The sequence below is a fragment of the Balaenoptera acutorostrata genome, chromosome 3 (assembly GCF_949987535.1).
Source record: "Balaenoptera acutorostrata chromosome 3, mBalAcu1.1, whole genome shotgun sequence".
Lineage (NCBI taxonomy): Eukaryota > Metazoa > Chordata > Mammalia > Artiodactyla > Balaenopteridae > Balaenoptera > Balaenoptera acutorostrata.
Genome location: NC_080066.1, coordinates 81,026,727 through 81,042,839, shown reverse-complemented (window position 1 = coordinate 81,042,839; position 16,113 = coordinate 81,026,727). Strand labels below are relative to the sequence as shown.

The following is a 16,113-nucleotide window of genomic DNA, read 5'->3' as shown; positions in this document are numbered from 1 at the left end:
CAGATTAGACAGAAAAACTATCCCCCAATATAGTTTGAGCACACAAGATATTTTATTCCACTGTCTCTGCAATTCATTCAGTTAAGAGAGTGTTGTGGTAGGTAAAGAAGTCTAAAAAGGATTTAACACATCAAATAAACATATCTCAATGCCAATTCTATTCTGAAAAACTCTAAGAGCTCTTTGCTGCCCCCTACTGGTGCACTGAAACAATTCATTTAGTTGTTCGATATCTGTGAAGAAGTGTAAACCATGCTGCATATTTCTTGATATAAACAAAGTACATACTTGTTTACATTTTTGAGTACTAGGACTGCCCTAGAGGTGGAATTACTTACCCACTGCTGATAAAGCTCCTGCAGGAGAGAACAGTAGACTGTTTGTCCTTTTAGATGTTGTTATTTTGTATATGTATTTTTCTGCTTTGTATTTATTTAACCTTTACTTTATTTTCAGTTTACTAGGTAACAGAAGTTTAATATTTTAATTTCTCCCCTAAATGTCATAGACCAAGGTTGGTATTCTATTTGAAAGAAACAAATTTATTTTTAAATAATACTCTAGGGTATATTTAAACCCCTTACCTGAATTTTACAGCTGGAACTCCAGTAATAAATATATACTGGCTCATTCATAGGAAAGTAAAAAGTAAAATAGTTCAGTTGTTTACACCACATGGTACTACACCCAAGTTGTATTTTTCTAAGTTTTTTTTTCTAAGTAAAAGCAAATATGTAAAACATATACCTGCATTTTGTTTAAAAAAGAAAACTTAAGATAGATCTGTTCTCAATCAGTTTTCTAAACAGTGTTTTTAATCAATTAAGAGGACAAAATAGAAATATGGAATTTACTAAATTGTATTTCTGACTAGAATGAGATAGTACTATGTTTTAGAATGGGTACAATTATAAACTTAGTAATAAAATTATTATGCTATTTTGGTTTTGTATAATCTATTTTATGATTTTATAGACTTCAGTACATATTCCCTTATAATCTTGTTTCTTTAAGAAGCAAGAGTCCTAATCTTTTCACTATACCTTCAAATAACTACAGCAGCTTTCCTTCTTGAATTAAGTTAGGAATCTGATGACTCAAAAAATGGATCAGTTCCAATAAGCTGATCAGTGAGATTAAACTGCTCATGCCTGTGGCCTAAAACTTCCAGTTAATAAGCAAATCTCCTTTGGTTGTTTTTTTTTTTAAATTTTTTAATTTAATTTTATTTATTTTTTATACAGCAGGTTCTTATTAGTCATCAATTTTATACACATCAGTGTATACATGTCAATCCCAATCGCCCAATTCATCACACCCCCCCACCCCCCCACCGCTTTCCCCCCTTGGTGTCCATACATTTGTTTTCTACATCTGTGTCTCAATTTCTGCCGTGCAAACTGGTTCACCTGTACCCTTTTGCTAGGTTCCACATACATGCGTTAATATACGATATTTGTTTTTCTCTTTCTGACTTATTTCACTCTGTATGACAGTCTCTAGATCCATCCACGTCTCAACAAATGACCCAATTTCGTTCCTTTTTATGGCTGAGTAATATTCCATTGTATATATGTACCACATCTTCTTTATCCATTCGTCTGTTGATGGGCAGTTAGGTTGCTTCCATGACCTGGCTATTGGAAATAGTGCTGCAATGAATATTGGGGTGCATGTGTCCTTTTGAATTGTGGTTTTCTCTGGGTATATGCCCAGTAATGGGATTGCTGGATCATATGGTAATTCTATTTTTAGTTTTTTAAGGAACCTCCATACTGTTCTCCATAGTGACTGTATCAGTTTACATTCCCACCAACAGTGCAAGAGGGTTCCCTTTTCTCCACACCCTCTCCAGCATTTGTTGTTTGTAGATTTTCTGATGATGCCCATTCTAACTGGTGTGAGGTGATAACTCTTTGAAGTTTTGATTTGCATTTCTCTAATAATTAGTGATGTTGAGCAGCTGTTCATGTGCTTCTTGGCCATCTGTATGTCTTCTTTGGAGAAATATCTATTTAGGTCTTCTGTCCATTTTTGGATTGGGTTGTTTTTTTTTTAATATTGAGCTGCAAAAGCTGTTTCTATATTTTGGAGATTAATCCTTTGTCCGTTGATTCATTTGCAAATAATTTCTCCCATTCTGAGAGTTGTCTTTTCGTCTTGTTTATGGTTTCCTTTGCTGTGCAAAAGCTTTGAAGTTTCATTAGGTCCCATTTGTTTACTTTTGTTTTTATTTCCATTACTCTAGGAGGTGGATCAAAAAAAGATCTTGCTGTGATTTATGTCAAAGAGTGTTCTTCCTATGTTTTCCTCTAAGAGTTTTATAGTGTCCAGTCTTACATTTAGGTCTCTAGGCCATTTTGAGTTTATTTTTGTGTATGGTGTTAGGGATTGTTCTAATTTCATTATTTTACATGTAGCTGTCCAGTTTTCCCAGCACCACTTGTTGAAGAGACTGTCTTTTCTCCATTGTATATCCTTGCCTCTGTCATAGATTAGTTGACCATAGGTGCATGGGTTTACCTCTGGGCTTTCTATCTTGTTCCATTGATCTCTATTTCTGGTTTTGTGCCAGTACCATATTGTCTTGATTACTGTAGCTTTGTAGTAAAGTCTGAAGTCAGGGAGTCTGATTCCTCCAGCTCCCTTTTTTTTCCCTCAAGACTGCTTTGGCTATTCGTGGTCTTTTGTGTCTCCATACAAATTTTAAGATTTTTTGTTCTAGTTCCGTAAAAAATGCCATTGGTAATTTGATAGGGATTGCATTGAATCCGTAGATTGCTTTGGGTAGTATAGTCATTTTCACAATATTGATTCTTCCAATCCAAGAACATGGTATATCTCTCCATCTGTTTGTATCATCTTTAATTTCTTTCATCAGTGTCTTATAGTTTTCTGCATACAGGTCTTTGGTCTCCCTAGGAAAGTTTATTCCTAGGTATTTCATTGTTTTGTTGCAGTGGTAAATGGGAGTGTTTCCTTAATTTCTCTTTCAGATTTTTCATCATTAGTGTATAGGAATGCAAGAGATTTCTGTGCATTAATTTTGTATCCTGCTACTTTACCAAATTCATTGATTAGCTCAAGTAGTTTTCTGGTGGCATCCTTAGGATTCTCTATGTATAGTATCATGTCATCTGCAAACAGTGACAGTTTTACTTCTTCTTTCCCAATTTGTATTCCTTTTATTTCTTTTTCTTCTCTGATTGCCATGGCTAGGACTTCCAAAACTATGTTGAATAATAGCAGAGAGAGTGGACATCCTTGTCTTGTTCCTGATCTTAGAGGAAATGCTTTCAGGTTTTCACCATTGAGAATGATGTTTGCTGTGGGTTTGTCATATATGGCCTTTATTATGTTGAGGTAGGTTCCCTCTATGCCAACTTTCTGGAGAGTTTTTATCATAAATTGGTGTTGAATTTTGTTGAAAGCTTTTTCTGCATCTATTGAGATGATCATATGGTTTTCATTCTTCAATTTGTTAATATGGTGTATCACATTGATTGATTTGCGTATATTGAAGAATCCTTGCATCCCTGGGATAAATTCCACTTGATCATGGTGTATGATCCTTTTAATGTGTTGGTGGATTCTGTTTGCTAGTATTTTGTTGAGGATTTTTGCATCTATATTCATCAGTGATATTGGTCTGTAATTTTCTTTTTTTATAGTATCTTTGTCTGTTTTTGGTATCAGGGTGATGGTGACCTCATAGAATGAGTTTGGGAGTGTTCCTTCCTCCACAATATTTTGGAAGAGTTTGAGAAGGATGGGTGTTAGCTCTTCTCTAAATGTTTGAAAGAATTCACTTGTGAAGCCATCTGGTCCTGGACTTTTGTTTGTTGGAAGATTTTTAATCACAGTTCCAATTTCATTACTTGTGATTGGTCTGTTCATATTTTCTGTTTCTTCTTCATTCAGCCTTGGAAGGTTATACCTTTCTAGGAATTTGTCCATTTCTTCCAGGTTGTCCATTTTATTGGCATAGAGTTGCTTGTAGTAGTCTCTTCGGATGCTTTGTATTTCTGCGGTGTCTGTTGTAACTTCTCCTTTTTCATTTCAAATATTATTGACTTGAGTCCTCTCTCTCTTTTTCTTGTTGAGTCTGGCTAATAGTTTATCAATTTTGTTTATCTTCTTAACGAACCAGCTTTTAGTTTTATTGATCCTTGCTACTGGTTTCTTTGTTTCTATTTCATTTATTTCTGCTCTGATCTTTATGATTTCTTTCCTTCTGCTAACTTTGGGTTTTGTTTATTGTTCTTTCTCTAGTTCCTTTAGGTGTAAGGTTAGATTGTTTATTTGAGATTTTTCTTGTTCCTTGAGGTAGGCTTGTATAGTTATAAACTTCCCTCTTAGAACTGCTTTTGCTGCATCCCATAGGTTTTGGCTTGTTGTGTTTTCATTGTCACTTGTCTCTAGGTTTTTTTTGATTTCCTCTTTGATTTCTTCAGTGATCTCTTGGTTATTTAGTAATGTAGTGTTTAGCCTCCATGTGTTTGTGTTTTTTACGTTTTTTCCCCTGTAATTCATTTCTAATCTCCTAGCGTTGTGGCCAGAAAAGATGCTTGATATGATTTCAATTTTCTTAAATTTACTGAGGTTTGATTTGTGACCCAAGATGTGATCTATCCTGGAGAATGTTCCATGCGCACTTGAGAAGAAAGTGTAATCTGCTGTTTTTGGATGGAATGTCCTATAAATATCAGTGAAATCTATCTGGTCTATTGTGTCATTTAAAGCTTCTGTTTCTTTATTAATTTTTTGTTTGTATGACCTGTCCATTGGTGTAAGTGAGGTGTTAAAGTCCCCCACTATTATTTTGTTACTGTTGATTTCCTCTTTTATAGCTGTTAGCAGTTGCCTTATGTATTGAGGTGCTCCTATGTTGGGTGCATATATATTTATAATTGTTATATCTTCTTCTTGGATTGATCCCTTCATCATTATGTAGTGTCCTTCCTTGTCTCTTGTAACATTCTTTGATTTAAAGTCTGTGTTATCTTACATGAGTATTGCTACTCCAGCTTTCTTTTGATTTCCATTTGCATGGAATATCTTTTTCCATCCCCTCACTCTCAATTTGTATGTGTCCCTAGGTCTGAAGTGGGTCTCTTGTAGACAGCATATAGATGGGTCTTGTTTTTGTATCCATTCAGCAAGCCTGTGTCTTTTGGTTGGAGCATTTAATCCATTCACATTTAAGGTAATTATCGATAGGTATGTTCCTGTTACCATTTTCTTAATTGTTTTGGGTTTGTTTTTGTAGGTCCTTTTCTTCTCTTGTGTTTCCCACTTAGAGAAGTTCCTTTAGCATTTTTTGTAGAGCTGGTTTTGTGGTGCTGAATTTTCTTAGCTTTGGGTTGTCTGTAAAGCTTTTGATTTCTCCACTGAATCTGAATGAGATCCTTTCTGGGTAGAGTAAACTTGGTTGTAGGTTCTTCCCTTTCATCACTTTAAGTATATCATGCCACTCCCTTCTGGCTTGTAGAGTTTCTGCTGAGAAATCAGCTGTTAACCCTATGGGAGTTCCCTTGTATGTTATTTGTCATTTTTCCCTTGCTGCATCAATAATTTTTCTTTGTCTTTAATTTTTGCCAATTTGATTACTATGTGTCTCAGTGTGTTTCTCCTTGGGTTTATCCTGTATGGGACTCGCTGCACTTCCTTGACTTGGGTGGCTATTTCCCTTCCCATGTTAGGGAAGTTTTCGACTATAATCTCTGCAAACATTTTCTCGGGTCCTTTCTCTCTCTCTTCTCCTTCTGGGACCCCTATAATGCGAATGTTGTTGTGTTTAATGTTGTCCCAGAGGTCTCTTAGGCTGTCTTCATTTCTTTTCATTCTTTTTTCTTTATTCTGTTCTGCAGCAGTGAATTCCACCATCCTGTCTTCCAGGTCACTTAGCCGTTCTTCTGACTCAGTTATTCTGCTATTGATTCCTTCTGGTGTAGTTTTCACTTCAGTTACTGTATTATTCATCTCTGTTTGTTTGTTCTTTAATTCTTCTAGGTCTTTGTTAAACATTTCTTGCATCTTCTCGATCTTTGCCTCCATTCTTTTTCCGAGGTCCTGGATCATCTTCACTATCATTATTCTGAATTCTTTTTCTGGAAGGTTGCCTATCTCCCCTTCATTTAGTTGTTTTTCTGGGGTTTTATCTTGTTCCTTCATCTGGTATATAGCCCTCTGCCTTTTCATCTTGTCTATCTCTCTGTGAATGTGATTTTTGTTCCACAGGCTGCAGGATTGTAGTTCTTCTTGCTTCTGTGTCTGCACTCTCCTCCTTTGGTTGTTAATATAAAATGAACCAGATAAATGTTTTCTCTTAGGTAAGCTTCACTATAAGCATCAGTTTCATGTCCCCTAACTAGATTCTAAGCTTCCAGAGTGTGAGGACCACAACTAAACATTTCTTCTGATCCTCTTGAGCTCACACTGGGCACAATGCAAGCACTAAGTAACACCAGGGAGGAGGTTGGATGGATCCAGCTACTACTTCTAAAGAAATATCAAAAAGTAGTCCAGCTGGATAGGAAGGAAGGATGCTTGAAACATTTGCAAAGAGGGCTTCAGCTAAGGAAAAGTAAGAAAATCAAATGCACTTCCTAGCACTCTAGTCTGAGTTTAAATTCTAGGAAGGCTGAACAGTTTGCATTACTGGCTCTGGTCTGGGACTGCATAGGATCTGTACCACTATTAGAGCAGTTATGTGTACAACCTGGAGAACCTGGGGTAGAATGAAGCCCTTCAGCCAAACAGATGCCAAGAGAGTAGCATCAACCCTAACCTCAAGGGGAGAAGAGCTGGAGAGTGGTGGCAGGCCTCACCTGGAAGGAGTCTATGCAAATCCTATGGAATTTCACATTCTAGAATGAAACAGATAATATCCTAGGATTAGACTGAAGCTCAGGACCCCACATTCTGAGATATTTGGTTATTGATTATCTACACAGAAAATAATGTGATTACCTACATGCTATGGACAGGCTCTGGAATAATACTAATTGTTGACTAGAACTTTGAAGGCCAATATCCACTGTGATGGTTAATTGCATGTGTTGACTTGGCTAAGCTATTTTGCCCAGCTGATGGGTGAAACACTGAACTAGATGTTGCTATGAAGCTATTTTTTAGATGTGATTAGCATTTAAATCTGTAGATTTTGAGTAAAGCAGAATGCCCTCCATAATGTGGTGGCTCTCATCCAATCAGTTAAAGGCCTTAAGAGCAAAGACAGGTTTCTGGAAGCAGCAATTCTGCCTCAAGACTATAACACAGAAACCCTGCCTTAGTTTCCAGCTTGCTGCCCAGCACTGCAGATTTCAGATGCATTAACTCTTACCTGAATCTGCAACCTGCCAGCACCATCTCACAGATTTCAGACTTGCCAGCTTCCACTATCATGTAAAGCTATTCCTTAAAGTAAATCAATCCCCCCACCTCATTATCTCTCACTCTCTCATTCTGTGTGTGTGTGTGTGTGTGTGTGTGTGTGTGTGTGTGTGTCCTATTCGTTCTGTTTCTCTGGAAAACCCTGACTAATACAACCACTGAACTTGAGAAGCACAGCATCTCCGCCTGGAATATGGAATATAGGCGTCTCCTAAAGCTTCAGAGGCTGTATGCGTGCAGACATAGCTCTTGGGTAGTGACACGGAAGCACTAACTTTTGCACTGGTGGGTAGAATTCATTTAAAGGCACATCATTCTCAAATGTCCCATCACCATCAACATCACCACCACCACAACCATCACCAAACTATGACAGTTTTAACCCCCAGCTTCTTAAAACTGGCTGAAAAAATATCACTTATATTGCAAATATCTTCCAGATGACTAGAAATTCTTTTTCCTTAAAAGTATACCTGTGCTCTTCGCTGTACATTTCCAAAGAGAATCTGCTAGGAAAAGGATGCACTTCTAATTTAGTTGTGAATGCTACAGGAGAAGGATAAAATGACATTTACAGTGCATAGGCCAATTTACTGCTACACAATCAAGCCTGTTATTCCATCAATGGCTACAGTTTCTATGACATCTCAGGTGATCTGTACACTTCAATTACCTGCTAGGACTAACAACAAATCAGAGCATTAGAATGATAAACACCACCCTGTTCTAATTATTTCTTGTTCCCTTTTGCTAGTAAAGTGAGCTTCTTAAGAAAAACTACATTTCTAATGCATAGCAGAGTATCTAACACAGTAGATGCCCGAAATGGCATACTGTAGTTAACACACAAAATGTGATACCAGAGAGCCACAAACGCATGATTCCATGAACGTTAAATAACACTTTGTATTAATGATGAAAAATTTTCTGAGTGCTTTGATAACTACTCTCTCACTTTATTTTCATAATATATTTATCAGATAGGTAAGGCAAATACTGTTATTCCAATTTTTTAAACATGAGAAAATATTTTCAGAAGGATTAAATAATCTGTCTAGGGTTGCAAGCTAATGTACCAAATCACAAGCCAGACTACAAGGACTTCTGCCTCCTTGCTATGGGGCTCTATAATATCCTGTTAAGTGCATTATTTTCTTTTTGCTTTTAGAAATATTCCATTGTTAATATCAGAAGCAATGCTTTTTTTCTTTCGATATATGGTGACACCCTGTAGAGTACTCTGTACATGGTAAATGGTCAAGGAGTGTTAATGCACCAATCAGAGCATGATAAATATCAGTTTTGGCAATGAAGAGTCACACCATACTAAGATTATCAGCAAAAAAGACCAGATAACTATAAGCAGGGTGGAAAGCATAAACATGTCCTCCTTGTGGACAATATGCAAATAACTCAAATAAAATAGTTCACCAGTTATGTACCCAAGAATCAGGAAGAAATTCATATCAGTGTCACTAACAACAGGAAAAATAACACATGACCCAGCAATTCAACCCCAAAATAAGAACCTTAGAGATACACTCATATGCGTATATCAGGAAACATAGCAAGAATGTTTATCAGTTGGTTATAGCAAAAACCTGGAAACAACACTAATATCTATTAAGGAGGATAAATACATAAATTATGGTATTACAGCATTTGCAGATGAAGGGAAAACTATGCATCTGTAAAATGTCTTATTACAGATCGACCTTACAAATATAACATTAAGCAAAAAGCATGTCACAGAGGAAAGTATTCAGAGTGCTACTATTCTAATAAAATCAAAAATATGAAAAAGGAAACTACTATGCTTTTAGGGATACATACATACATGATAAAAAATTTTAAATAAGAAAGATAAACACAATATTCAGGACAGTGGCTACTACTTGCAGGGGAAGAAAAGGAGATGCTATTGGGGAGGAGTATGAGGGGTTTTGAAGATTTTGGTAATATTCTAGTTCTTAAGTTGAGTCATAAGTGTACAGATATTTATCTTATTATTTAAAATAAAGATTTATATTAAATATATTTTTGTATGTCTATTTCATGATTAAAAAAACACCAGTACTAAATTTCACCTGGTCCTATAGAGAAGGAACACAGATCTGTAGCGACAGAGGGAAAAAACAGAAGACATTCCCTATTCTGTTAAAAAAAAAAAAAAGGCAAAAATACAAACAGAAAACGAAAAGCTCCATGACTAACCAAATCTGATAAGCAAATCATCAACATCTGTCACTCAGCCTTACAAAATTAGGTTGCCAGTTAGTGCTGAAGTCTCCCTTGGCTGCAAAAAAGTACCTTTGCCTGTTATGATACTAACTAATGATTTCATCTGCAGTATCTTCAGTTACTAGTATAGTTATCACTTCTTGACCGAAAAAACAAAGTGTTAAATAGTCCAACACTAAAAATAGATTCTTTAAAAAATCCAGTTTCTATGTTAGCTACAAAATGAATAAAACTGTTTAATTTCTTTTTTGGTGCTTCTGTTTGGTAACTGATAAGCTTTGAATATATAACACTGTTCTTACACCTTCATATTCAGATCTTACAGGTTTAAAATGTAAATGTAAGATGCTAAAAAGAAGGTTTGAAATAAAGTTCCAAAGAGACAAATTAGGAAAAGGATAGGATTTCAAGACAGTCTTTAGGAAATCAGGAATCAGAACTATCCTTTTATAAAAATAAAATCAGGTTATATTTGCTTTTTGTCCCTCTAAGGGCTGGCAAACCTTCAGAGGACTTTACTTCATCGGTGTAGAGAGGATAGCTTTCCTTTGTAGAATGGTGGGGATAAGGGAGAGGATGGGATGTCATAACTGGATACAGGTAACCCCAAGAAATCCACTGGAGTGAGGAGGGGAAGGCTCCTGAGCCTGGGACTACCGACCAGGGTACAAGGATGAGTGTGAGGGAAGGCCAGACAAAGAGGCTGCCTTTCCTGCATCTCCTGCCACGTCAGGCCTTGAGGAAGACCGTGAATCTGCTGAGAACTGACAATCACAAGAGATGCCTGGGAGAACAGAAGGGTAGAGAGTAGCACCAGGAAAGAGGGAAAAAAATAATTCTATCTCTCCACCATTTTGCCCAGAGTCTCCATAACCACCCCAAAAGCATCCCTCACCTCACAGATACCCAGCCCACTTTTCCTTGCTGCTCTACTGAAATATACCCTTGCTTCACATTTTACACTCGTACAATAGAACTCACCAATCGATTTTCATCAAACACTTCAAAAAGAAGCCGGTGCTGCTGAGGGTGAACCTAAGTAAGAAAAAAACAACCTTTCTTTAAAAACAAGTGAACATCGGAACTATATTCAATATCTTGTAATAACCTATAATGGAAAAGAATCTGAAAAATTATGTGTGTGTGTGTGTGTGTGTGTGTGTGTGTGTGTGTGTACTTTGCTGTACACCAAAAACTAACATAACATTGTAAATCAACTATACTTTTAATTTAAAAAAAGTGAACATCAACCCACAAACACTGAGAAATAAATGCTTGAAAATGTTACCATTTCCTAATTCCTGTTACTTAAAATATATTTTAAATTACACAAGATACTTAATATATACAAAGCTCAGACCAGTCACAAGTCACCCATTTTCTAGTAATTTTTCCATAATGACAAAATGGATTTGGTTGCTTATTTTTCCATTTTTTCTAAAATAGAATAAAAGAAAGTAAGATAAAATTTCTTTTTTATTTTGGCCACATGGTTTATGGGATTTTAGTTCCCCGACCAGGGATCGAACCCACACCCTCCACAGTGAGAACCCGGAGTCCTAACCACTAGACCTCCAAGAAATTCCTGAAAGTGAGATAAAATTTCAAAAAATTACATATTTACAAGCACTTAAAAATACAGATTAGATTTTAACTTATTATCAATTTTATGTACTCACTTCTAATTTATCAGGTTAGAAATACCCAAAGTGGATGTTGATTTTATGGAGACTAGTGTTCTGAATCCTTTTAATACTGAGTTGATAAAACCAATCTTGTTTATACTATCTTAAGTACACAAGCAGTCAAAAAGTATACACTGAGTTTTCACTTACTGTTTATATCTTATAGCACGAGTAAAATTAACATGCGGTAATTTATTTTTCAAAGCCAATGCTTTCATTTTTGCTGAAATGTTTCAATATCAAGTTAATATCTACTAAATATCAAACACAAAGAAAATCTTTAATAATTTGTTATACCAGAGGTTAAGATGATGTATGAAACATTCTCACATTTAAGTTGATATTTTCTCTATGATAAATATATTACATTAAACACTGAGATATTTTAAAACTTTGGTTTACATGTCAAAAGTATCGACAGCCTTCAGAAAAAAGTCCTATATGTGTGACAAAGATATAGAGATATCTAACCCAATGTCCACTCTCCCTTATGTTCTTCTGAGAACATAATCCTAATTTTACCTGCAACAAGTGCCCGGGGTCATCACACTGCACAACTCTTGGGGAGAGGGGCATTAATTTTTTTAAATTGAAATATAACATAAATTCAGTAAAGTATAAAGTTTACTAACCTTAAATATACAGCTTGATGACTTTTCATACATGTTTACTGTGTCATCATCACCCAGATCAAAATATGGAACACTTCATTCTATTTTATGTATTGTTTTCTATGTGAACAGTGCCCTCTGGACTTGTTCAACACTGAGACTCTCAATAAGACTCTCTAAAAAAAGTTCCCTTGCACCCGGGGGTGACCAAAGAGGCCAACCTAGCAGCAGTCACTGGGTGGGACTTCTGGAAGAGCTCTTTATTTATTTATTTCTTTATTTAAAGATTGACTATGCTTTTCTTTTTTAATTAATTAATTAATTAATTAATTAATTTTGGCTGCATTGGGTCTTTATTGCTGCGTGCAGGCTTTCTATAATTGCAGCGAGCAGGGGCTACTCTTCGTTGCGGTGCGCGGGTTTCTCATTGCGGTGGCTTCTCTTGTTGCGGAGCACAGGCTCTAGGTGCATGGGCTTCAGTAGTTGTGGCACATGGGCTCAGTAGTTGTGGCTCGTGGGCTCTAGAGCACAGGCTCAGAAACTGTGGTGCACAGGCTTAGTTGTTCTGTGGCATGTGGGATCTTCCCGGACCATGGCTCAAACCCATGTCCCCTGCATTGGCAGGCGGATTCTTAACCACTGCACCACCAGGGAAGTTCCTGGGAGAGCTTTTTAAATGGGGCTGACTCAGCTGGGAGAGATGTCGCTTTTGCCCTTTGTACTTCTTTTTCCTGTGTGGAACTTGGTTAGGACAGCTGGCACCCCTACAGTCATATTGTAACCAGGGGGCAACTATGAGGACAGAAGCCCCAGTTAAGGGCCAGATATGCCACGGGGATAGAAAAAACAGTGTTAAGACAATAATCTTTTCTAGGAGGATATAGAGGAAATTTTGGGGAGGAGATGACGCTTGAGCTAAGACTTGAAAGATGGGAAGAATCTGAATAAGAAAATATAGATAATATTCACAGCAAGGAGATCGCAGGAGGAAAGGCATGGGGCCAGAATGAGCATGCTGTAAGGAGATCAACTGATAAGAACATTTTTGTGTTAGAAAGTGGTAAGAAAAATTTGGTTAGTCAGGGTAGAGCCAGACTGAGGGCACTGATATCCAGAAAAGGAATTAAGACTTGATTGGTATGGAAGAAAATTAAGCTTTTAAATGAAAAACTGATACGATGTAGATCATATGTAAATGATCTACAAAAAAAAATACCGTATGCTAACACATGTAATATGTAAATATGTAAATTATAAATATTTACATATGTAAATATTATTTTGTCAGTGATACACGAAATAAATTGGACTAGAGAGAGACCCTGGAGTCCACAGAGACTGTGGCTCTAGTAACTCAGGTATGAAGTGATGAGAGCTTTGCCTGTGATGGTCCCAGTGAGACTAGGGAGGGAGACAAGAACATGAAAAATATTTCGAGGGAAAAAATAAAAAGTCTCAATGTCTAACAAAATACCTGTCAGATAATATAGATGTTCAATGAATACTGCTAAGAAAATAGATATATGTGACTTGAATAGGCCTCTGCTGTCCTGGTTCAGACTATAATTAATAGCTTCCTAACAGGATGCTCTACCTCAACTATCTTACCTTTTAAATCTACCTTTTCTATTACAACTGGAGTGACCTACCTAAAAGATAGCTTGGGCCATCTTTACTGCCCTACTCAAAAGCTGTTCCCAGTGGCCTAAAGAATAATATTCAAATGCCTGAGCATGGAATGGTGCTTCCTGATCTGAGTCCAATTTGCCTTTCCAGCCTTGTGTCCTGTAACTGTCCCCTGCCAACCCAAATACATATACACCCTATGCTCTAATCACGCTAGAAACAGTCTAAGCACTGCTTACTGCGCTTTCTGATCCGTACTTCTGTACATGCTAAGGTCTCTCCGTGTGCAACACCTTCTCAGCTCGACATGTCCAAAATCTACCTCTTGTTCAAGCCTCAGCTCACACGTCAACTCCGCCCTGAAGTCTTACCTCCCATCACTCCCCCTCCTCCGTTTCCAGTTATCAAAAAACTGACTACATTCTTCCATTTATGAAGTTAATAATATGTAATAGCTCTCTACTGAATTATAAAAACACCATAAAAGACTTGGTTACTTGTTTTTTGAGGGGGGTTATATCAAAGGCACACACTAAGTGCAAGAATACAATTTAAAACATGTGGTGAGGGCTTCCCTGGTGGCGCAGTGGTTGAGAGTCTGCCTGCCAATGCAGGAGACACGGGTTCGAGCCCTGGTCTGGGAAGATCCCACATGCCGCGGAGCAAGTAGGCCCGTGAGCCACAACTACTGAGCCTGCGCGTCTGCAGCCTGTGTTCCGCAACAAAAGAGGCCGCTATAGTGAGAGGCCCGCGCACCGCGATGAAGAGTGGCCCCCACTTGCCGCAACTAGAGAAAGCCCTCGCACAGAAACGAAGACCCAACACAGCCAAAAATAAAAATAAATAAATAAATAAAAATTAAAAAAAAAAAAAAAAAAAAAAAAAAAAAAACATGTGGTGAGAATTCTAATGCAAAATGGCAGCCTGAACACAAATATTAATCCTCTCCCTCTTGAGATCCTATTTTCATAATAGCAAAGGAGTTTGTAAAAGCTATTAAAGCGTCACAGCAAAGATCATATGCACATGCAAGGGCCACCAGCAGGCAAGCAACTTCCATACCTCCCTAGTAGGGAGATGAAGTGGGGATGAAAGCAGGCTTCTGAAGAAACTGAAAACTATTAAAAGAACAGAATGTTGAAGCAAAGAGGTCAATGGCCCAAATGAGAGAATATTCCTATGGCACCTAAACCTCTGGTAAACACACTCACACACACACACACACACATTAAAGAGTTTCTCTTTGTATCTGATTTCAGGTAGAGGTTCAACAATAATGCAACCATCAGTTGTTTGTTTTTAACATCTTTATTGGAGCATAATTGCTTTACAATGGTGTGTTAGTTTCTGCTGTATAACAAAGTGAGTCAGCTATACGTATACATATATCCCCATATCCCCTCCCTCTTGCGTCTCCCTCCCACCCTCCCTATCCCACCCCTCTAGGAGGTCACAAAGCACTGAGCTGATCTCCCTGTGCTATGTGGCTGCTTCCCAATAGCTATCTATTTTACAGTTGGTAGTGTATATATGTCCATGCCACTCTCTCACTTCGTCCCAGCTTACCCTTCCCCCTCCCCATGTCCTCAAGTCCATTCTCTACATCTGCATCTTTATTCCTGTCCTGCCCCTAGGTTCTTCAGAACCATTTTTTTTCTTTCTTCAGATTCCATATATATGTGTTAGCATACGGTATTTGTTTTTCTCTTTCTGACTTCACTCTGTTTGACAGACTCTAGGTCCATCCACCTCACTACAAATAACTCAATTTTGTTTCTTTTTATGGCTCAGTAATGTTCCATTGTATATATGTACCATATATTCTTTATCCATTCATCTGTCGATGGACACCTAGATTGCTTCCATGTCCTCGCTATTGTAAATAGTGCTGCAATGAATATTGTGGTACATGACTCTTTTTGAATTATGGTTTTCTCAGGGTATATGCCCAGTAGTGGGATTGCTGGGTCATATGGTAGTTCTATTTTTAGTTTTTTAAGGAACCTCCATACTGTTCTCCATAGTGGCTGTATCAATTTACATTCCCACCAACAGTGCAAGAGGGTTCCCTTTTCTCCACACCCTCTCCAGCATGTATTGTTTGTAGATTTTTTGATGGTGGCCATTCTGACCAGTGTGAGGTGATACCTCATTGTAGTTTTGATTTGCATTTCTCTAATGATTAGTGATGTTGGGCATCCTTTCATGTGTTTGTTGGCAATCTGTATATCTTCTTTGGAGAAATGTCTGTTTAGGTCTTCTGCCCATTTTTGGATTGGGTTGTTTGTTTTTTTGATATTGAGCTGCATGAGTTGCTTGTATGTTTTGGAGATTAATCCTTTGTCAGTTGCTTCTTTGGAAATATTTTCTTCCATTCTGAAGGTTGTCTTTTCATCTTGTTTATGGTTTCCTTTGTTGTGAAAAAGCTTTTAAGTTCCATTAGGTCCCATTTGTTTATTTTTGTTTTCATTTCCATTTCTCTAGGAGGTGGGTCAAAAAGGATCTTGCTGTGATTTATGTCACAGAGTGTTCTGCCTATGTTTTCCTCTAAGAGT

The 16,113-nt window shown here is 37.3% G+C and overlaps 1 protein-coding gene across 2 annotated transcripts in view; it reads right to left on the bottom strand.

Annotated features, from left to right (window-relative positions):
* Window positions 1-16,113, bottom strand: part of NEDD4 (NEDD4 E3 ubiquitin protein ligase) — a 153,311-nt gene that overhangs the window by 96,658 nt on the left and 40,540 nt on the right. The window contains exon 5 of one of the 2 annotated variants that reach the window (XM_057542378.1): window positions 10,618-10,671. In XM_057542378.1, coding sequence (XP_057398361.1) covers window positions 10,618-10,671 — 54 coding nt within the window. Of the gene's footprint in view, window positions 1-6,830; window positions 6,852-10,617; window positions 10,672-16,113 lie in introns of those variants that run through there. The other variant, XM_057542377.1, reaches the window with a different exon arrangement.